The sequence below is a fragment of the Barbus barbus genome (genome assembly GCF_936440315.1).
Source record: "Barbus barbus genome assembly, chromosome: 4".
Lineage (NCBI taxonomy): Eukaryota > Metazoa > Chordata > Actinopteri > Cypriniformes > Cyprinidae > Barbus > Barbus barbus.
The window spans coordinates 1,860,443-1,883,018 of NC_136732.1; the positions used below are offsets into that span (position 1 = coordinate 1,860,443).

Consider the following 22,576-nt stretch of genomic DNA (forward strand, 5'->3'; position numbering starts at 1 on the left):
GGCTATATCCGCACTATAAACTTTTATCCTAATACTTTAGTTATTATTTAATGTTTGCAACACAGATATGTAGCTGTAACAATTCAGTCCACTGAAGGTGAGCATAGTGAGAACCCAAGTGCAGTTTATTTACAAAGTGATCCAAAATACAAACATAATCCAAACAGATGAAGACTTGACTTGAAACAGACTTGATATGTTTTATATTAACATTTTAATGACTTATTTTGATAAATAAAATAATTTTTGTTCAATAAGCAGAAAATAGTACAAACTTTGCTAAAGTGATTGTTTTGAACAAGTATTAACTTAACACATTATTAATATATTTAATCTGAAGTATTTGTGTCAATACTGTGGTCTTTTGCCACATGCTGGTGAGCCTTTTACCCCTTGCTACCTCATTTGGGCTCCAAACCATGCGATGAAACATTCTTTCTCTGTCTTTCTGTATGTTTTAAAACTAGAAATATTTATTTTGTTTTAAAAAGATTCCATATGCGAAGGCGTCTGTGTGTTTATGGCATATTTATTTTACATATTTTATTTCAAAGCATATTTCTGCTTAAAAGGCTGTCCATTTGATCGCCGCCCAACAGTCAGGCATGGAGCGGCCGTGAGAAACAAGAGCAATCACTGGCACTCACCTTATCATCAGCGCTGCCGTTGAATGCTACAGATATTCCTCCTATCTTTTCTTTGTCCGACATTGAGATGAGTGACAGATCCACATTCCAGACTCCATAGCGGGCGTAAACTTAAACCCTCACACACTGCTTTAATCTTCATTTTTATTTGTAAGAAACACTTCTCTGAGACCTGACGACACAACCACTGTTTCTGTCTTTGTTTAATCAGCCATATATTGTAATTGTATGTGCACTTTATTTCTTTTAAACCCCCTCACCTCTAAATTTTAAATGAATCCCTAATTGAGATTTAAATCTGAATTTAAAGTTATGGAGCAACAGGATTAAAATTAATCTATTTTAAATATAAATTAAATCCAGGATCAAAATGATAGTTTAAATGTAAACCTGCTTATTTTTAAACAAGGTTTAAAAGACTGGTGCAACAGAATTTTCGGAAAAACCTTGATTTAATCTAGATTTAAACTTAATCCTTATTGGTGCAACCCACCCATAATCTTTTATACAGGAAATATGTTTGCACAATTTACAACAGAAATATGTAACAGTGAAAGAAAAGAGACATACGGCTATAATAAATGCATAAAACTGAAATCCTCTTTTCTAAACTATTGTGAAAGTTTTTAATGTTGATTTAGATTTTTTGCCCCCACTAGCTGGCGTCGTTGCATACCTTTTTCATTGTTTTTGTACAGTTCTTAGATGAAGACTACTCTCAGAGTTTGGTCCACAGGAAAAATATACATGTATACATAAGAGATTTATACATATACAGAATAACAGCCATCTGCGTTATCTTTTAATAAAATATTGCATTGAATGTCAAGTCAAATTCATAAATATGTTGAAATTAATATACACATGCAAACCTTTATAGTGACAATAAAAAATCGAAATCAGAAAGTCAGGTCACACAAATTCTTTGGTTTTCCAGCATTTTTGTGTATTTGAACCCTTTCCAACAATGACTGTATGATTTTGAGATCCATCTTTTCGCACTGAGGACAACTGAGGGACTCATATGCAGCTATTCGCTCGGTGCAAGACTGTACTTCCGTTTTACTTCCGCTCCCTCGAGTGTGTGGGTCAATACTTCCAGCAAGATGGCGATGTTTTACACCAGATGTCTCCAAGACTTGCCCAAGCTAACCATACCAGACGTCCACAGACTCGTCCGAAATGAATGCTCTACCCCCCCGGGGGAAAAGGGGTACAAGATGTACCTTTCAAGTTTTATTGACAACTATGAAGGTAAGTTTGAAATTGACAGCAAAACACATTCACATTGTGGTATCAGTAACTAGCTAGCAGAAGCTAACATTTAGGTCAATTGACCTGTAGAGATTTTAGATTTTGTAGAATTATCAATTGTTTTTTAAAGTTTTTTAGTTGAGGTGCATAAGTTACGACCAAAAATAAGCACCCTGAAAAAGCGCGCATGTTACTGAAAGAACGAGCAGAGAGAGCCCCGGCCCGCGTGCACTCTCTCTCTCATCGTCTTCAAACGGTCTTTCTCTCTCTTGCTCGCGCATATTTAACCAACATCAATTGAGAATTTACACGATTCTGTGCTGCACCCAGTTAGTTCGCCTAATGCACTGTGAAGTAACATGAACAATAGTGATGGGTGATACCACTTATATTATTTTCGATCCGATACCGATATTTTTAAGCCCAGTATCGTCGATACCGATACCAATACCTTGACTAAACTGATCTTTTAAATTATTAAAAATATATAATCAGTAATTATACTCACTTAATATTGTTTTTTTTTTTAACATTTCATAGGCTTTTTTTGTTTTTGTTTTTTGTTTACACTCAGAAATAAAATAAATGGTATTTCAGCCCTTTACTGGGGCAGTAACCTCAAAGGTGCACCTACCCTAAAAGGGAGCATATTAGTACCATACAAGCATGCATGCTTTAAGGGTAAATAACAAATGTGCACCTTTGAGGGTACCTCAGTTTTCCATAAGTACTAAAATTATTATTTTTATGATAAATTTGTGGTTACTGCAGTTTTACTACAAATACTGTGGTTACTGTAATAAAACCATTGTTAATGTTTGTAAAAGGCTGCTGTACATCTAAAGGTGAAACTTTAGCATATTTTTTTATTAACAGCAATTACAGAACCTAACACAATCCATTTGAACTTTTAACAACCAGTTTACATAAATTTACTTGCACAAACTAGCATATTTAAAATACATATCACATAAACCAAGTTTGGGGTTAGTAAGATTTTGTAATATTTAACATCATGCTCACCAAGGTTGCACTTATTTGAACAAAAATACAGTAAAAAGAGCAATATTGTGAAATATAACCATAACCATTAAAATGACTATTTTCTATTTTAATATATTTTAAAATGTAATTTAAAATGCCTTTGTGATCAAAGCTGAATTTTCTGCATCATTACTCCAGTGTTCAGTGTCACATGATCCTTCAGAAATAATCATCATTTGCTGCTCAAGAAACATTTCTGATTATTTGTGTGGAAACCGTGATGCATTTTTCAGAATTAATTGTATACATAGTAACAATGATATGTAATGTAATGATGTGGCAATGTTTTATAAAGATCTACTTATGCTTCTGATGCTTTTGGGAAACGTAGCTCTATTTGAACAAACACTGTGACTGAGCCATGAGTCACGCTGTCTGTGATTGATTGGTTTTGTCTTTCAGCATTTGCGTTCCGATCGAGCAGGAGAAATCACTCTAACACAATTAGACTAACACTTAAAAGCTTATTTATGCACAGAATGTCTTAATAAAATTAGTGGTTTAAAATAATGCACTTTAGAATCGATATTTTTATGTGAGGATCGATCCTTTCGATACAACATCAGTATCGAAAGTATCCATACTCTAGGATCGATCCGCCCATCACTAGTATAGCCTTTACACAAACTTTAGCATAGCTATGGAGTTCAAGCGAACCCTTAGACTGAGTAACTTTTACTTCACTACATTCCAAAGCATACGATCTTACTTTTTACTTCACTTCATAAAACATATCATTACTCCTTATAATATATCACGTGCTCCGAGACGCCGAAGCGGTGTCTGATTCGTGAACAAACTGATTCTTCTCAATGAACCTGTTAAATCAGTTCACAAATCAAAACAAACGATTCATTCACGAAATGGAAAGATCCGATTGCAGCGGTTCTTGAGTCGACAACTCAGATTCAAATGATCCGTTTAGAGCGAGTCTCCAGTGAACTGAACTCACAAGTAAGAACCGGGAGATCCTGTGAGCATGTGCTTGTCTGATGCTGCAAAATCTAAGTTAATCCAGTTCTCTATTATAGATCAGTGGTGTGAACTTTTAATGGATAACTATGATCACATAGACTTTATGGACACACGCACACATTGACCATAAAGTCCTCAAGACTTTCTTTAAAATAGCACTTTACCTCAAACGTCTCGTTTTCATAATCCTTGGAAGTCAAACTCAATGGAAAATAAAATTAGATTAAGCAGACCTAAAGTACAGGAGATCTCTCGCTTCTGGATTGCAAAATAACAAAAACACATCAGTGACGAATGTCTCTATCACAAGTACAAACATTTGGCAAGATACAGTTAGCTTGATAATATTTATGTACCAATAATAAATTGTAAGTGTATTTTTTTAATTTACCCAGTACCAAAAGTAGAACAGTTAACGTTGGAGCTTATCGATACTGTCTTTCATAATTTAGCCCCAGGGCTCGTTTAATACCGGGCTCAGGTAATATGACGGTATATCTTGCATCTGTTTCCAAAACACAGCTTAAAAGGCACAATATGTAAGATTTTTTGATTAAAATATTAAAAATTCACTAAAACTGTGATATTTTGCTGACTTGTGTACAAACCCGATTCTAAAAAAGTTGGGACACTGTACAAATTGTGAATAAAAACAGAATGCAATGATGTGGAAGTTTCAAATTTCAATATTTTATTCAGAATACAACATAGATGACATATCAAATGTTTAAACTGAGAAAATGTATCATTTTAAGGGACAAATAAGTTTATTTTAAATTTCATGGCATCAACACATCTCAAAAAAGTTGGGACAAGGCCATGTTTACCACTGTGTGGCATCCCCTCTTCTTTTTATAAGTCTGCAAACGTCTGGGAACTGAGGAGACAAGTTGCTCATGTTTAGGAATAGGAATGTTGTCCCATTCTTGTCTAATACAGGCTTCTAGTTGCTCAACTGTCTTAGGTCTTTGTCGCATCTTCCTCTTTATGATGCGCCAAATGTTTTCTATGGGTGAAAGATCTGGACTGCAGGCTGGCCATTTCAGTACCCGGATCCTCCTTCTACGCAGCCATGATGTTGTAATTGATACAGTATGTGGTCTGGCATTGTCATGTTGTCCAAGATGGCGCCGCTGTGTTCGGACGCCGTTCGGGTCGCTCCACTGAGATTCTGCTTTAACTTACTTTTTTACTCACTTTTACTTTCTCTTTTTACACATTTCACGTCGGCACTGATCACCTACAACATAGAAACACTTTTGGACATTGGAAACCGCTACACCAACCTGCTTCAGGACACCTTATCCACGAATCCTGCGTGGCCTCTGGAGATTCTTCGGAACGCGGAGACGAACAATAACCCCCCGAGGCGACGGATCAAGAAACACCGCGGGAAGCGCGCTGGAATTCGAGTCAGACTCAGGAAAAGGGCTCACAGTCCTCCGCTTCCAAGCATTCTCCTCGCTAATGTCCAATCCTTGGAGAATAAGATGGACGATCTTAGAGCCAGGATTAGTTTCCAACGGGACATTAGGGACTGTAACATCCTTTGTTTGTCAGAAACGTGGCTTTCGTCCTCGGTCCCGGACACTGCTGTAATGCCGAGTGATAACTTCTCTGTTTTTCGGACAGACAGAACAGCAGAGGCCGGTAAATCCAGGGGTGGAGGAGTATGCTTCATGATTAACAAGAAATGGTGTGACCCCAGGAATATCTCCATTCTGTTGCGTTCCTGCTCACCTCATCTGGAACATCTTTCCATTATTTGCCGCCCATTTTATCTGCCCCGGGAGTTCTCATCGATCATTGTTACTGCTTTGTACATTCCACCACAGGCGGACACCGGCTTGGCTTTGTCTAAGCTTCACGATGTGCTCAGCGGCTACATTAACAAACATCCTGACGCTGCCTTTATCATCGCGGGGGACTTTAACAAATCCAACCTCAGACAGGTCATGCCGAACTTCCATCAACATGTATCCTGTCCAACTAGAGGACCGAACACACTGGATCATTGCTACACTCAGTTCAAGGATGCCTACAAAGCCCGCTCACTACCGGCTTTTGGCAAATCGGACCATGCCGCCATTTTTCTAACACCGGGATTTACATTTACATTTATTCATTTAGCTGACGCTTTTATCCAAAGCGACTTACAATTGCTATATATGTCAGAGGACGCACGCCTCTGGAGCAACTAGGGGTTAAGTGTCTTGCTCAGGGACACATTGGTGTTCGAACAGTGGATTCGAACCCGGGTCTCTCACACCAAAGGCATGTGTCTTATCCACTGCGCCATCACCACCCCTGTACAAACAAAGGCTCGTTCAGGAACCTCCGGTGCAGAGAGTAGTGACGCGCTGGTCCTCCCACTCAGAGACTATGCTGCAGGCGGCGCTTGATGACGTCGACTGGGACATGTTCCGGGCGAGTTCTTCTGACGTCAGCGAGTTCACGGATGTAGCATTAAGTTTTGTAAACACGCTAACCGAGCAAGCTACAGAAACAATAACGATAAGGACATTCTCCAATCAGAAACCGTGGGTGGACAGAACAATCCGTGCCGCGGTTAACACACGCACTGCCGCTTAACTGGGGGAAGTCGTGGCCTAATGGTTAGAGAGTCGGACTAGTAATCGAAAGGTTGCGAGTTCGAGCCCCCGGCCAGCAGGAATTGTAGGTGGGGGGAGTGAGTGTCCAGCGCTCTCTCCACCCTCAATACCACGACTGAGGTGCCCTTGAGCAAGGCACCGAACCCCCAATTGCTCCCCGGGCGCTGCAGCATGGCTGCCCACTGCTCCGGGTGTGTGTTCACGGTGTGTGTGTGTGTGTGTGTGTGTGGATTTGTTCACTACTCACTGCTGTGTGTGTGCACTTGGATGGGTTAAACGCAGAGCACCAATTTCGAGTATGGGTCACCATACTTGACAATACGTCACGACTTTTTTACTTTACAATGAGGCTCTTCTGTCTGGGAATACGAGCGAGTACAAAGCATCGTGCTATGCTCTCCGACGCGCAGTAAGAGCCGCCAAACACAGATACAGAGAGAGAATTGAGTCTCATTTCCAGCTCAACGACTGTCGACGGATGTGGCAGGGACTGAGGACCATCTGTGACTTCGGAAACAAATCCTCCGCGGAGGTGAGAGCAGATCCGTTGCTGGCCGACGAGTTAAACATCTTCTATGGCCGCTTCGATGGCAACGGCGGCGGCGCGTTTCTGCCGACCAGCGCATCAGGAGGCAACAGGCAGAGCAGCGACGATCCTGCAATTACCGTGTCGGAGGATGAGGTTCGGAGGGCGCTAAAGAAAGTGAACGTCAGGAAAGCAGCCGGACCTGATGGGATAACCGGCCGTGTTCTGAGGTCCTGCGCCGATCAGCTCGCTGGTTTGTTCACTTCCATTTTTAATGAGTCCCTTGCTACCTCCGTGGTTCCCACTTCATTCAAAAAATCCATTATTATCCCTGTGCCGAAGAACAATAAACCCTCTTGCCTGAATGACTATCGCCCAGTTGCCCTCACATCTATAGTCATGAAGGTTTTTGAGAGACTTGTAAAGAGCCACATCTGCTCCTCCATCCCTGATACTTTGGACCCTCTTCAGTTTGCCTATCGCCCAAATAGATCCACGGACGATGCCATTTCTCACGTTCTCCACTCTTCCCTCACACACTTGGACAGCAACAATGGGAATTATGTAAGGCTGCTATTCATTGACTATAGCTCAGCTTTCAACACTATAGTCCCTATCAAGCTGGCATCTAAACTCACTGACCTCGGCCTAAACTCCTCACTCTGTGACTGGATTCAAGACTTCCTCACCAGCAGACCTCAAGTGGTGAAAGTTGGCCAGTTCATCACTCTGAACATAGGAGCCCCACAGGGCTGTGTCCTGAGTCCCCTGCTCTACTCTCTCTACACGCACGACTGCGTGTCCTCTCACAGCTCCACATCTATTGTCAAATTCGCTGATGACACTGTGATTCTGGGCCTCATCTCCAACAACGATGAGACCGCATACTTGGATGAGGTAGAGAGACTCACATCATGGTGCCAGGACAACTGTCTCTCTCTGAATGTGAGCAAAACTAAAGAGCTGATCATGGACTTTAGGAAGAGACAGCAGCAGCCCTACTCTCCTCTCAGGATCAGTGGGACCCCTGTGGAGAGGGTGAGTAGCTTCAAGTACCTCGGCGTAAACATCTCCGAGAACCTGACTTGGACTACACACATCCAATCACAGGTTAAGAAAGCCAGGCAAAGACTGTACCATCTGCGACAGCTGAGGAAATTCAGGGTCTCACCAGCAATCCTGAAAACTTTCTATTCAGGGACCATAGAAAGTGTATTGACTCAGTGCATCTCAGTGTGGTATGGAAACAGCTCCAATCAGGACTGCAAAGCACTACAGAGAGTTGTGCGCTTAGCTGAGCGCATCTCAGGGTCTGCTCTCCCCTCTCTGCAGGACATCTACCTCAAACGCTGCAAAAGTAGAGCTGTTAAAATCATCAAGGACTCTAATCACCCTGGTAACCGTCTATTCACTTTGCTTCCATCTGGTAAACGCTTCCGTAGCCTGATGGCAAAAACTGAGAGACTTAGGAGGAGCTTCTTCCCCCAGGCCATCAGGCTCCCAAACTCTAACTCTGTGTCATAACATCACTTGACTCCATGTAAATATCACCATATCAATAAGCTATTCATAATTTTTCTCTACCTCATATTGCTGCTATTCAAATACCCTGTACAACTTTTTGCACATTATTTTTGCACATTCCTCTTATTACTATTTAAGTCAACAACATACTGACCTGCACATTTATATTATATTTTTTTTATCCTATTTTATTTTATTCTTTTATTTTATTTTTTGTACTTCTCCTTCTTAATATTTGTATTCTATATAATTGCACTGTCCTTGGAGCGGACCTGACCTACATTTCACTGCTGGTTATACTCTTGAATCTTGAATCTTGAATGTTGGAAAATGCAAGGTCTTCCCTGAAAGAGACAACGTCTGGATGGGAGCATATGTTGTTCCAGAACTTGGATATACCTTTCAGCATTGATGGTGCCTTTCCAGATGTGTAAGCTGCCCATGCCACACGCACTCATGCAACCCCATACCATCAGAGATGCAGGCTTCTGAACTGAGCGCTGATAACAACTTGGGTTGTCCTTGTCCTCTTTAGTCCGGATGACATGGTGTCCCAGTTTTCCAAAAAGAACTTCAAATTTTGATTCGTCTGACCACAGAACAGTTTTCCACTTTGCCACAGTCCATTTTAAATAAGCCTTGGCCCAGAGAAAAGGCCTGCGCTTCTGGATCATGTTTAGATATGGCTTCTTTTTTGACCTATAGAGTTTTAGCCGGCAACGGTGAATGGCACGGTGGATTGTGTTCACCGACAATGTTTTCTGGAAGTATTCCTGAGCCCATGTTGTGATTTCCATTACAGTAGCATTCCTGTATGTGATGCAGTGCCGTCTAAGGGCCCGAAGATCACGGGCATCCAGTATGGTTTTCCAGCCTTGACCCTTACGCACAGAGATTGTTCCAGATTCTCTGAATCTTTGGATGATATTATGCACTGTAGATGATGATAACTTCAAACTCTTTGCAATTTTTCTCTGAGAAACTCCTTTCTGATATTGCTCCACTATTTTTCACCGCAGCATTGGGGGAATTGGTGATCCTCTTGCCATCTTGACTTCTGAGAGACACTGCCACTCTGAGAGGCTCTTTTTATACCCAATCATGTTGCCAATTTACCTAATAAGTTGCAAATTGGTCCTCCAGCTGTTCCTTATATGTACATTTAACTTTTCCGGCCTCTTATTGCTACCTGTCCCAACTTTTTTGGAATGTGTAGCTCTCATGAAATCCAAAATGAGCCAATATTTGGCATGACATTTCAAAATGTCTCACTTTCAACATTTGATATGTTATCTATATTCTATTGTGAATAAAATAAAAGTTTATGAGATTTGTAAATTATTGCATTCCTTTTTTATTCGTAATTTGTACAGTGTCCCAACTTTTTTGGAATCGGGTTTGTACTTACATTATCCCAAATATTTCGAAGAATTTTTAAATCCAGAGAAATAAGCAATTTTAACTAGTAAAACGGACCGTGTCCATAGTGTCCTTGCGTCGCCTGCCAATAACGTCATAGACCCTCGATTTTCCAGTTTTATTTTGTAGAAAACATGGAAACTCAAACACTTTAATATGTTATGCATTTTATTAGACAGGTGACGAACGCACAGAGCAGAAAACACAATAATGTCATTTATATTGTTTTTCCAAAGCAAACTGATATACAAGTATAAAACTGTTTAACATTTTTCTTTGGGAAGGAACTCCATCTTTGAGTTGATCTGAATCTCACAGTTCAATCTGCTGATTTTGAAGACGAAGATGAACTTTAGTCGCTGTGAAAACTTTAGATAATGTTTCTTTGTCATGTCACTCTTAATGACTGGTTAGAACAGATTATACTCTATTGCTTAAAGCATTATTGTTCCACATTTGGTGAGAAGCAGCATCAGACCAGAAAATGCTGGATCTGAAGATGATCTGCTTAGGGCTCATCCACACGTAGCCAACACTTCCCCTATCTAATTGTTTTTTTGTTCCTCGTTCTTCCGTAAACACGGCGTCATCTCAAGAAATATCTGCATACGCACGAAACCACTGAAACTGATTAAAAAGTATGTAGTATACATGCCAGACCAGTATGTGGCTCTGTAATTCTGCCACAGAGATGCACTAAAAACAGAGAAGACGACTTGGAGCATGTTCATAAGCCTGTATACAAACCCAACACAACAAGAAAAGCTAGTAAAGTTGGTAAAGCTAATAGGCTTCTGCAGCATGTAGTTCGCCTTTGTTATTGTTGATGCTGTTACATGACGTAGCGGTGTCTGGCTGGGGTAATGACATCATTGTTTCACAAAATATATGGATTGGTTGTACACACAAAACGCAAATGTGACAATTTCAGATTTATGCACTCTGAGACCCAGTTTAAAAAAAATAGCGGTTTCAGGCTCCTACGAAAATATTTACGTATACAGCTAGATGTGTGTCTGTGTGTACGGGGCTTTACAGTGATTATTTTTAGCATGTCTGTGTAGACCAGATGAATGACTGAAACGCTTCCCACATGCAGTGCAGTGATACGGTTTCTCTCCAGTGTGGATCATCTCATGTGTTTTCAGATTTGATGAATCACTGAATCTCTTGTCACAGTGTGAACACTTATACGGTTTCTCTTTAGTGTGGATCCTCTCATGTGTTTTCAGATTTGATGACTTGTTGAATCTCTTGTCACAGTGTGAACACTTATATGGTTTCACTCCAATGTGGATCCCCTCATGGTTTCTCAGGTTTCCTGACCTATAGAATCTCTTGTTGCAGTGTGAACACTTGTAAGGTTTCTCTCCAGTGTGGATACTCATGTGTTCTTTAACATGTACTGATTTTGTGAAGCTCTTCCCGCACTGATCACATGTGTATGGTTTCTCTCCAGTATGGAGTCTCATGTGACCATCAAGACTATATTTGTATTTCAAACTCTTTCCACATAGATTACAGGTGTACAGTTTCTCTCCTGTATGAACTCTCATATGCTCTGTAAGGTGTCCTTTTCGTGCAAAATTCTTCCCACACTGATCACATGTGTGAGGTTTCTCTCCAGTGTGGATCCTCTCGTGTGTTTTCAGGTATCCTGACTGACTGAATCTCTTGTCACAGTGTGAACACTTATAAGGTTTCTCTCCAGTGTGGATGTTCATGTGTACCTTAAGGTTTCCTAAATGTGCAAAACTTCTTCCACATTCATTACATATGAACAGTTTCTCTCCTGTATGAACTCTCATATGTGTCAGAAGGTTTTCTTTTAGTGTGAAACTCTTCCCGCACTGATCACATGTGTGCAGTTTCTCTCCAGTGTGGACTACCTTGTGTTTCTTCAGGCCTCCTGACCGAGCGAATCTCTTGTCACACAGTGAACACTTATAAGGTTTCTCTCCAGTGTGGATCCTCTCGTGTGTTTTCAGGTATCCTGACTGACTGAATCTCTTGTCACAGTGTGAACACTTATAAGGTTTCTCTCCAGTGTGGATGTTCATGTGTAGCTTAAGGTTTCCTAAATGTGCAAAACTTCTTCCACATTCATTACATATGAACAGTTTCTCTCCAGTATGAACTCTCGTATGTCCTTTTTGTGTGAAACTCTTCCCGCAAGAGAACGGTTTCTCTCTAATATGAACTCTCAAGTGAACATCAAGATGATGTTTGCATGTAAAACTCTTTTCACACTGAGTGCAGGTGAAATACTTCTTGGCTCTTCTTTTCTTTAAATATTTCTGTTTGGTTTGTTTTTCTCCAGTTTTGACATGCTTTTTCTCCTCAACTTGATTTAATTCTTCGTTCTCCTCGCTTTCTTCAATAAACTCTAAAATAAAAGCAAGAACAGTTCATTTGTCAGTGACTTTAAAATGTGAACGTGTATAAAAGTGAGACCTGGTGTAACAGTGTAAAGACAATTTCTATACAAAATTTTGTCCTTTTGATCCAATTTGATAAATTACACTACCATGAAACTTTTCATGAATGAGATACACTGATCTTCAAAATATCATTTTTTAAACATTATAGACAAATCCCATGTTTCCATAAGGACAACTATTAAATATGTTTAATTAACTACAAAATTATCTAACATACATTGTGCTGAAAAAAATATGTCCCTTATTGAAATCTGCTTGCTTTGTCATGGTTTTAAATTAGGGCTGGACAGTAATCCAACATCAATATATATTGCAGTATTTATTTTTCAACAACCGTGATATGATTTTTAAACATTTCTGATATTTTGAAATACATGACCAGTGTTTCCCATACATTGATTTATTTGTGGCGACCTGCCACTTAAAAGGCTTTGACCGTTTGACTTCGCTGAATAAACATGGGCACTGCATTTTTCAAAATCAAAACGCAGCACAGGTGTTTTATATGAATATTTCTTATTGGAGGGAACCGACTGCCTTCAGAAAAGTTTTCATTTTATCTGATAAAGTAGCGTTCAGAAAGGGGGATAACATCTTGTATAAACAGGCCAAATACACTGGAAAAGGAGATCAGAGTGGCAAAGAGGAATTAATCCGATAAGCTAAGGATCCAGTTCTCTTCCAGTGACTCAGCATCAGTGTGGAAAGGTCTGAAAGAGATAACCAACTACAAGACACCACCCCCTAGGGCTGCACGATTCTTGCTAAAATGTGAATCACGATTTTTCTCCATGAGAATTAAGATCACGATTCTCATTTTTTCAACCAAAATGTATTGCACTCAAGTACAAAAACAAAACAGGATATTCAGTATAATACAGTGCTGGAGTAACAAAAAATGGTCTCTTTTCTTTATTTTAGACCCCTTAAAGTTAATAATTTTAAAGCTTTAAGTTGTTGAACATAAGAGAATAAGTAATAACAATAATAAATAAAAATATTCACATTCACACGGCGCGTCGGCATCAACGCCTCTCGTTTACTTTGAATGGAGTGACGTCAAGTGTTGCCGAACTGAATTGTGGGTCCCTCGCGTCGCACGCGGCACAAGTTGAAAACTTTTCAACTTTAAGCGCCAACGCAGGCGTCAGCCAATCAGATCGCCTTAAAATATTTAAATATTTTTTTTAAATATTTTGATGAATACAGTTGGTTGCCTTTTTTATTTTGAAGTATTTGCAAAACTTAAATTTACATTTTTTTCATTCACATTTAGTCATTTAGCAGATGCTTTTATCCAAAGCGACTTACAATGTAGAAGCAAACGGACCAACGAAAGAGCAACAAAATACAAGTCTCAGTTAGTCTAGCACAGTTCACATAGCTATGAGTTTTTTCTATAAATATAAATATAAATAAATAGAATAGGTAAGTGCTAGTATTAATTAGTCAGATGGTGACGAAAAAGATGTCTTTAGATGTTTTTTTTTTTAAATGGCTAAAACTAGGGATGAGCGAGTACAGCATTATCTGTATCTGTATCTGTTAACCATATGAAGTTATCTGTACTCGGACTGGGCGGGGCCTAACCCGGAAGTGGGCGGGATTTAACCTGGAAGTGGGTCGGGTTGTCTTGGAATGGGCGGGGCTTGTATGTTATTTTAAGCATGCAATTGATATGGGTTGCTTAATTTGTAATATTATTTATACCACAACTACCTTTATTTTTTTTATAAAATACAGCAAGAAAGTGTCACTCAGTGCGTGAAGTCAAAAAACTGGTTAGAGCCAGCAGACGGTAAAAAAAAAAAAAAAAAAAACTCTGATGACCGGCAGAGAGAGGGAGAGAGAGAGAGAGAGTGTGTGTGTGTAGCTAATTAATTTGTAATATAGTTTTATACCACTACTTCGAACCAGCAGACGGTTAAAAAAAAAAAAAAAAAACTCTGATGACTCGTACTCGTACTCGGCGAAAGTGCTTTATCCGTACCGGATACTCGTTTCAGCCGAGTATCCGGCTCAACTCTAGCTAAAACCATTTGTAGCATTTTTCTAGCATTCATTGATATTCACTTGTGTATGCATATTGTATCTTATATTTTAACACAATATTGTATTAAAATGTGAATAATAGATGACCATAGATGAAGATAAATATATCACTGTTTCTTGAGATAAGGGACAAAAGTACTTTTGAAAAGTGACAAACAAAAATCCATACTACATTAATTTGAATTGGATATCTTCATAAACACGAGTCTTATCTATCATACCATGAAAAGGAACAGGTTCTTTATTTAACCACTTTTTTAAAAAAATTACATTTACTCACTTAGTAACTTGACATTTGTCAACTCCGTCTGACACATGAAAATGTTTTTTTTGTGTGTTTGATCAATTCAACAACACTGTAAAGTCTTTAAGTGTGTAGAAATGGTGTGCCTTAGCAAGGTTAAGTGATAAATTGCATTGTATACATTTTTAATATTATTTAATATTGTTTTGGAATTAGCCATTTTAAATTACCGTCATTTAGTTTACAAATTTTTTCATTTTTGATATATACAATCAATGGTTTTGTGCACACAAGACACTGATAAATGTAGATAAGTTGGTGTTTAAATGCATGAACACACTCAATTGAACAAATGAAACATACATTTTTTTATAAAAATGAAAAACCTCCATCTTACGGTGTTGACGCATAACTAACGGTGTTGACACACAATTGACGGTGTTGACAAACTAATCGAGAATTAAACTGAATAAAGACATTTACCTAGTTTTAACATGGAAAAGAGAGAGAGTATCAAGGGAAAGGGTATCAAACTTCAAACAAAGAGTACCTGGTGACAGGATCTTTAAGGCACACATGAAAATCACATTGGGCGGTCTATGTCCAGCATTGTAGTATTGGAACGTCATCTGTGGCTCACGCTGACAGAGATGAAGGAGGCGGATAAGGTCCCCTTCCTCGATGCTCCAGTTTCAGCCAACAGCCTGTTCGGGACGGATAGACTCGGTGCAGATGACAGCAACTGTCTCAGCGGAACGAGCCATGACTATTCAGCGCCATGCGGTCTCCTTCAAGGAAGGGACCGTCCACTCGCTCAAGGCTTTCCAGAGAATGCTGGGCCTTATGGCAGCGGCTTCACCAGTGCTTCGTTTGGGTCTGCTTCACATGTGTCCCATACAATTCTGGCTGAAGCAGAGGGTTCCATTTTCAGCTTGGCGTCACGGTCGCCATCGCATAACGGTGACTCGGGCCTGTGTATCAGCCCTGAGCTGTTGGAGGGACCCTTTCTGGCTGAAGCGAGGTGTGATCTTAGACACGGCGCACAGAAGGAAAGTTGTCACGACAGACGCTTCCAACAAGGGTTGGGGAGCGCTGTGCGAGGGCAAACCGACCTTCGGTCTTTGGTCCGAGGAGGAAGCGGGTCTGCACATCAACTACCTAGAAACACACCTAGCAGTGTGCCGTGCCTGTCAATTCTTCCTGCGGGACATAAGTACGTTCTAGTACGATCAGTTATCTCTTTGCCTCTGAAGACAACTCTCACTGCCCAATCTATTTTATGAGGAGCACGGATGCCCAGTTTTCCACTCTACGCGTCCCCTCCAATTGCTCTGCTACCTCAGGTACTCAGACAAGTCAGGGAACAACGGCACAGGCTTCTCCTAATAGCCCCCTTCTGGAGGAACTAGCCGTGGGTGTCAGAACTTTTCCAGCTGCTGGAAGCAGCCCCGTGGCCCATTCCCTTGAGACGGGACCTCCTCTCTCAAGCGAACAGCATGCTGTGGCATCCATGGCCCGAGTTATGGGCCCTGCATGTGTGGCCGCTCAACGGGAGACTTTTGTCCTCCCAGAGCGTGTCTTAAGCACTATGGCAGAAGCTAGAGCCCCGTCTACTAGACGCCTCTATGCTCTGAAATGGTCTATTTTCTCGGCTTGGTGACAAGACCGTGATTTGGATCCGGTCACCTCTGAGGTTCCAGTGGTTCTCTCGTTTCTGCAGGGGCTGCTGGACAAACAGCGTTCCCCATCCACCGTCAAAGTTTACGCTTCAGCCATAGCGGCTTTTCATGCCCTATTGCTGGTCGTTCGGTGGGCAGAAATAGTGCGGTGGTCCAATTTATACGAGGCGCCAGGAGGTTGAACCCTCCTCGCCCTTGTACAGTTCCACTTTGGGACTTACCAACCGTGCTGAGGGCCTTGAGAGGCCCCCCGTTTGAGCCACTGCAATCTGCAGGCCTGAGATCGCTCTCGTTTAAAACCGCCCTGCTGTTGGCACTGGCATCGGTTAAGTGGGTAGGAGACTTACAGGCCCTTTCTGTCAACCCTGCTTGCCTGGAATTCGGGCCTAACAACTCCAAGGTCGTCCTGAAACCAAGGCTGGGTTATGTACCAAAGGTGCTCTCCACTTCGTTCAGAGCCCAGGTCGTAGCGCTTTCCGCGCTTCCCCCCCTCGATGGACGACCAGGAATTGTTCCTGCTCTGCCCCGTCAGGGCCCTAAGGGTATACATCGAGCGTTCTGCCTCGTTCAGGAGATCAGAACAGCTTTTTGTCAGCTTTGGTAACCGCGAAGATCCATATTATGGGCACTAAGTGTCTACTTCGGGACGACACCCAGGCCATGGTTGACCCGGTGGCTCAGCCTGTGCTTGGTGTAATTTTAACTCCCCTGGGAGTCATGTTTGAGTCGTTCCCCATCATAGCACGGCGGGATTGTATTGGTTCCCATACAGCGTCTTACGACGCAGTACGAGTGAAATATCGACAGGGAACATACTCGTTTACTAATGTAACCTCAGTTCCCTGAGATATGGGAACAAGTACTGCGTTCCTGGCCGTGCTATGAGCTGCACGCCTCAGTCGCTTCTTTCGAAGAAATCTGAGTTGCGGTGGTGAAGCGGCTGCTTATATAGCCAGAAGCCACCCCATTTTGGCGGGCTGCATAGCCATAGGCTTGCTCATCGCCGCCACCGTGCCACTGGTTCGTCTTTATCGCACTGCACGAACCAATGGACGTGTAGTTTCACTGCGTGATTGAAAAGGCTTCAGTGAAGAGGAAAAAAGGAGTTTTTATGTGACTGGTCCAGAGGACTTTCTGGTGGGGTGTCTATTTAATTTAGCCGTCTATTCTGCATAGCTCTGGACCTTTTCTTTGCTTTCCTCCAATACTTTCTGCGGTGCCTCTTTGCTCTTGGTCCTAATTCTCCTATTTGTTTTACTGTTTTGTTTTGGACCCTGTCCTTCCATCTCTGTCTCTCCTTTTCTAACTGGTCTCTTCTGCTTTCTGGGTCACTGTTAATTCTTTCTCTCATTTTTCTCTGGCACTCTGTTTCTTTTTCTTTGCTCCTCCACTGACAGTTTTGGTCTAGCCATGACTGCCTACAGTACAGATAAAATATATTAAGATATTTTAAATATCTTAATATATTTTAAATATATTAAGATATTTTAAGTCAATCAACATGTATACTTAGATCATATTATCATGTTATGTAGTTGTTATACATTACTTAATGAGTATTTTGGAGCACTTTTCCACTCCGTCAGCTTACATGTCAACACCGTCAGACAAAATATCTCACGGAGTTGACGTCTGACGGAGTTGACAAAACAACATGTTTTTTCAACTTAATCATGTCTAATAGGTTGGTAGCCATTTTGATTTTCCTCAGATTTCCACTAAACTAAACCAAAATACCAACTTTTATTTCAAAATTCTTGATTAAAATCATCCCTACTTTGAAGACAGTGTTGACACATAAAAGCTGACCACAGGGATTTCAACTTGTTTGCTGAATATTTAAAAAAATGTAAAACATACGAGACCATGTGTTGGACTGCTGCATCCATCGACAGAAAGAAGTCAAAGGGGGTCCTCAGGGTTAAAGCTGACCAAAATATGCCTGATTTATTTCAAATTTGAAAAATATCTGACGGAGTTGACATGAATTGATGACAGATTTTGAAAGGCTGTTGTTAATGTATAAAATAATGCAATGTTCACTTTAAGTATTTTGTGATATTTTATTAAGCCATCCAATTAACCTCATATTCATATTTGTGCATTTTGGGCATTTTAAAACCCTTTTTTTTGCAGTTTGATACTGTGACCTCTACAGAGGACGAGTTCATTTGCATGGGCTTTCATAGTACAGTGCCGGTATTTTATAAAATTACTATGAAATAATATAAATATATATAAAACTAAGGGTTTAAACATACACAAGTCTTTCATATCCAACTTTTAAAGCCTTTTTAAATGAAACAATTTATTGTTTTTTAAGGCAAATTGTAACATTTTGATGGGGGACATGTTTTGTCCATTATTTCAAGAATCAGTGATATATTAATACAATAACACATTTTGCATACTGATTAGATTTCTTATACTCTTTAAATAATCATAATTTATTTCATCATTGGTCTGCACATCCACAGGAATAAGTGTAACACAAAAACACACAAAGTCATGCCTCAAGTCTCCAATCTTTATTAACCTCTTAGAATTCCTGTAATATTGGCCTAAAACGCCTAAAAAAGGCATACCCAAAGTAAATTGCATTCTGTTCTTGAACCATTTGGATTATGTGCATGGTGTTGGTCTCTTTTGAAAGGTTTGTCCCTCAACAGTCAGAATCACTGTAACGCCGGCTTCACGCCGGTTTCACACTGCAAGCGTAAGCAGGGCGTATTTTTTTCGGCGCCCATGTTAACGGATGAGAGCGTTCACACAGCACGCAGGAGCGGCGCGGCAGCACGTAGCAGGAGCAGAGCAGAGCAGGAGCGGCAGGGCCGCGATCGTTTCGGCGCCGAGTCTATTTTTGCTGCGCTGCTTACGCTCAATTAAAGTGACAAAGCATTGATTATGGACAAAATACACACGAAAAAGTTAAATTGTTCCCCAGAATGTAAATTAATGACATCTACTATGTTGTAAATAGAGTATAAACTTCAGTAAAAAAAAATTAATAATACTATATATTACAAAAAACTAAATAAAGTTTTTGCTCTAATCACTAAAATTAGTTTAAATAATTTATACTGTTATTTCAGCTTAAGTCACTGGTTAATTGTATTAATTATGTTAGTCTATATGTGTTATAACTATATAGTAAGTTGCCGTAAGAACAGGTGTCATGTTGACATCATGATGACGGTACTAGTGCTAATGCAAAGAAGACAATCATGGACGACACTCGTCTAATCGTGGAGGTTGGGAAGCATACAGTTATTTATGATCCTCATAATTTACTAAAGACTTGCAGGCGAAGGAAAAAGCATGGGAGGAAGTTGCATCAGCACTCGGTGCAGAAAGTAATAACCTTTCTTACTTTTTTGTTTTCAATTTTTAGCATGCCCACGTACGAACAAATGAATAGCTAATTAACTAAATACAATAGACAGAATAAGGTCACACATGCTACATACATCTACGCTGTAGACTACTGTATGTCTATTTCAGACTTAATTCTCCATAAATTGATCATTAAAAAACGTGTCTATTAAGAAGTTTAAGGTTACTTATTACAGACATTTTTTGGATTTTCTATGTTTTTGATGGGTAATGTATGTACATTTTCTGTTTATAAGATAAAAACTACAAATGATTTTCTTAGTAATGTTTTTTTTGTAATGAAATAGGTCATTTATACCATAATTCATATATCAAAATATTAGCATTTAAATTATTCTACACATATATAAAATATGTAAAAGCAATTACTGTGCAAGGTTAATGACCTCAAGAGCACTGTCAATAATATATACAATATATAAGCAACTTTATGAGTACGTCAACATCTACCAACCCTAACTTTAACCTAAACCTACTAATACTAGTTGACATGAGAGTTGCAAAGTTGCATAGAGTCAATAGACAAAGGGGACATCAAAATAAAATGTAACCTAACATATACACATTGCTTTTTTTTCTTTTTTTTTTCTGTTGAAATTATTAACTAGCTCACATAAAAATTAATATTAGCCTCACAGGGAACAAATAACACTTCACACCTGACCACTTACAAGATGTACTGTAGTAAGATACTGTGCAGATCTTAAATAATGTCAAGATATATAGTCCATTATCAGTGTAAAAGTAGATTTAATGTGGTGTTCATTGTGTTATAAATAATCATAATCTTAAAAGTTATATGTACAAATGTGTAAGCATTATAATGTATTAAAACTGACAATATAACATATTATAAGGTTGTTTATAGTGCATTATGCATTCATTATAATGCCTTAAGAATACCCTTATAATGTATTATAAATATGGGCTTCATAGAAAGTGTTACCGAAATAATTTTTTTTTGACATTTTGGACTGCACTGATTTATAAAGTGTAGATGTCTTAAACGTTTGTTAATAGATAGCTGTTTTTATAGTCTTTGATAGATACACTGTAAAAAGAGAACAGTTGGATCAACTTTAAAAGCTTTTTTATTTAAATAATACTTCAATTGGTAACACCTAAAAAAATGCTTGTTTTTTTTTTTCAATTTAACTTATTGCAAATAAAGGTAATAAATTAAGTTGAATTTTTTTTTATTAGATGTTAATAATTGAAGTATTTTTTTAAGTTGATCCAAGTGTTCACTTTTTACAGTGTCATTTTCTAAATAATAAGGTACATTTTCAAAAGTATTAGAACCCTCCTAACCTCCTAATCCACAATGTAATATATTTAAAACATAGTTTAAATAACCTTTTTTTATTTAATACTAATAATAATCAATAATCAGTTTTGTGTACATTAATGGTGAATAAACTATCATTTTATCTAGTGGTTTTTAAAAGGAATACTTCATATAAAAACAGTAATAAAGTCTAATTTACTTGGCCTAATGTCGTCACTTAAAATTTCTGGACACCATTAACTTGCATAGCATAGACCTACAGAGCTGAGAAATTATTCTTGAGATGTTTGTACGTTCAACAAGAGAATAAAGTCATGCATATCCTGGATGGCACGGGGAGAATGTTTTAAATCCTAATGCTCATTGTGCTTCTTGTGTACCCACCAGGTTATGTTGGGAAGGACAAGCGAGGCGAGCTCCGTGGAATTTACTCAGAAGCAATGCATGCTGGGATTGTGCAGTGTCCACTGCATGCAAGTCTATTGTGCTGAATTAATAATTGTACATCATTTGAGTCATCAGAAATAAAATCATTTACCCACCCTGAGAGTTCAGATTAATACATTGATTTGTGTAACATGTTCTGAAGAACATTAGTCTGTCATGTGTTGTAATTTGATAGAAAAATAAAAATGTGCAGTACAGGCAAATGGTAACTACATTTTCTTAACAGTACTCAACATTTTCTTCATGTGTCACACAATTACCTCCAAAGTGCAATTGCATCTCACTTTAATGTTCCTTAAAAGGCTACTGTAGAAGAATTGTAGAAGTAAAATGTAATAACCAGAAATATGCTTAAATTACTACAGTTAAAGGACTTAAAATGACACCATCACGAAGCATGGTAAAAGGTGTAAAGACATGATTTCAATTTTGACAGTGAATGGTATTGAATACAAATAATAATAAGACATAATTTCATTGTTAACAGGGAAATTGGACAAACACAATGACAAAACTATGAATTTCAGTTTAAACTACTATGAAAATGTGTTATATTTATGTCATTATAAACTACCATGAAATCCTGTCTACTTGCAGCATAAGCTCCTCCCACTTGCTTATCTCAAGCCCCTCCTACTTGCTGTTCTTGGCGTAAGCTCCTCCCACTTGCAGGTCTCCGGGCTGCAGCTATCACTACATGAGTTGAGGAGGAAGGTAGGCTATTCTTCCTTCATCTTACATTGTGTGTAAACTGCATAGAGTACCCAGAGTCTGCGTCTCATCCTTTGTCGTAGTCTTCTTAACAACATATATAGCGCGATTGCCTACAACTCTCACTACACGCAAACAAAGCATAAAAGAAAGTTGAAAACAAACTTATATTTCGTAATCTATTAAAAATAATAAGCTTCTTGACACATTTCCCCTCTGTAATGTATTTTAAATAGAAATAAAACAAGGCTAACTTAGCCATTATTGAGAAATCTGTGCCAAATCCGCGGTTCAGGTGCGCGCTGCAAACGCTGCCGGTG

At 39.3% G+C, this 22,576-nt stretch overlaps 1 protein-coding gene across 1 annotated transcript; it reads right to left on the reverse strand.

The window, feature by feature from the left end:
• Nucleotides 1-10,148: 10,148 nt before the first annotated feature.
• On the reverse strand, nt 10,149-12,381 carry LOC306866928 (uncharacterized protein). Its single transcript, XM_079412377.1, has 2 exons — nt 11,004-12,381; nt 10,149-10,792 (listed from the first exon to the last, which is right to left on the reverse strand). Exon 1 carries the CDS (start codon nt 12,059-12,061, stop codon nt 11,006-11,008), a length of 1,056 nt encoding a protein of 351 aa, XP_079268503.1. The 5' UTR covers nt 12,062-12,381; the 3' UTR covers nt 10,149-10,792; nt 11,004-11,005.
• Between the last annotated feature and the right edge of the window lie 10,195 nt (nt 12,382-22,576).

Bases quoted from the DNA above. Each gene is read 5' to 3' on its own strand.
- LOC306866928 (XM_079412377.1), bottom strand. From the start codon at position 12,061: ATGAACATCCACACTGGAGAGAAACCTTATAAGTGTTCACACTGTGAC.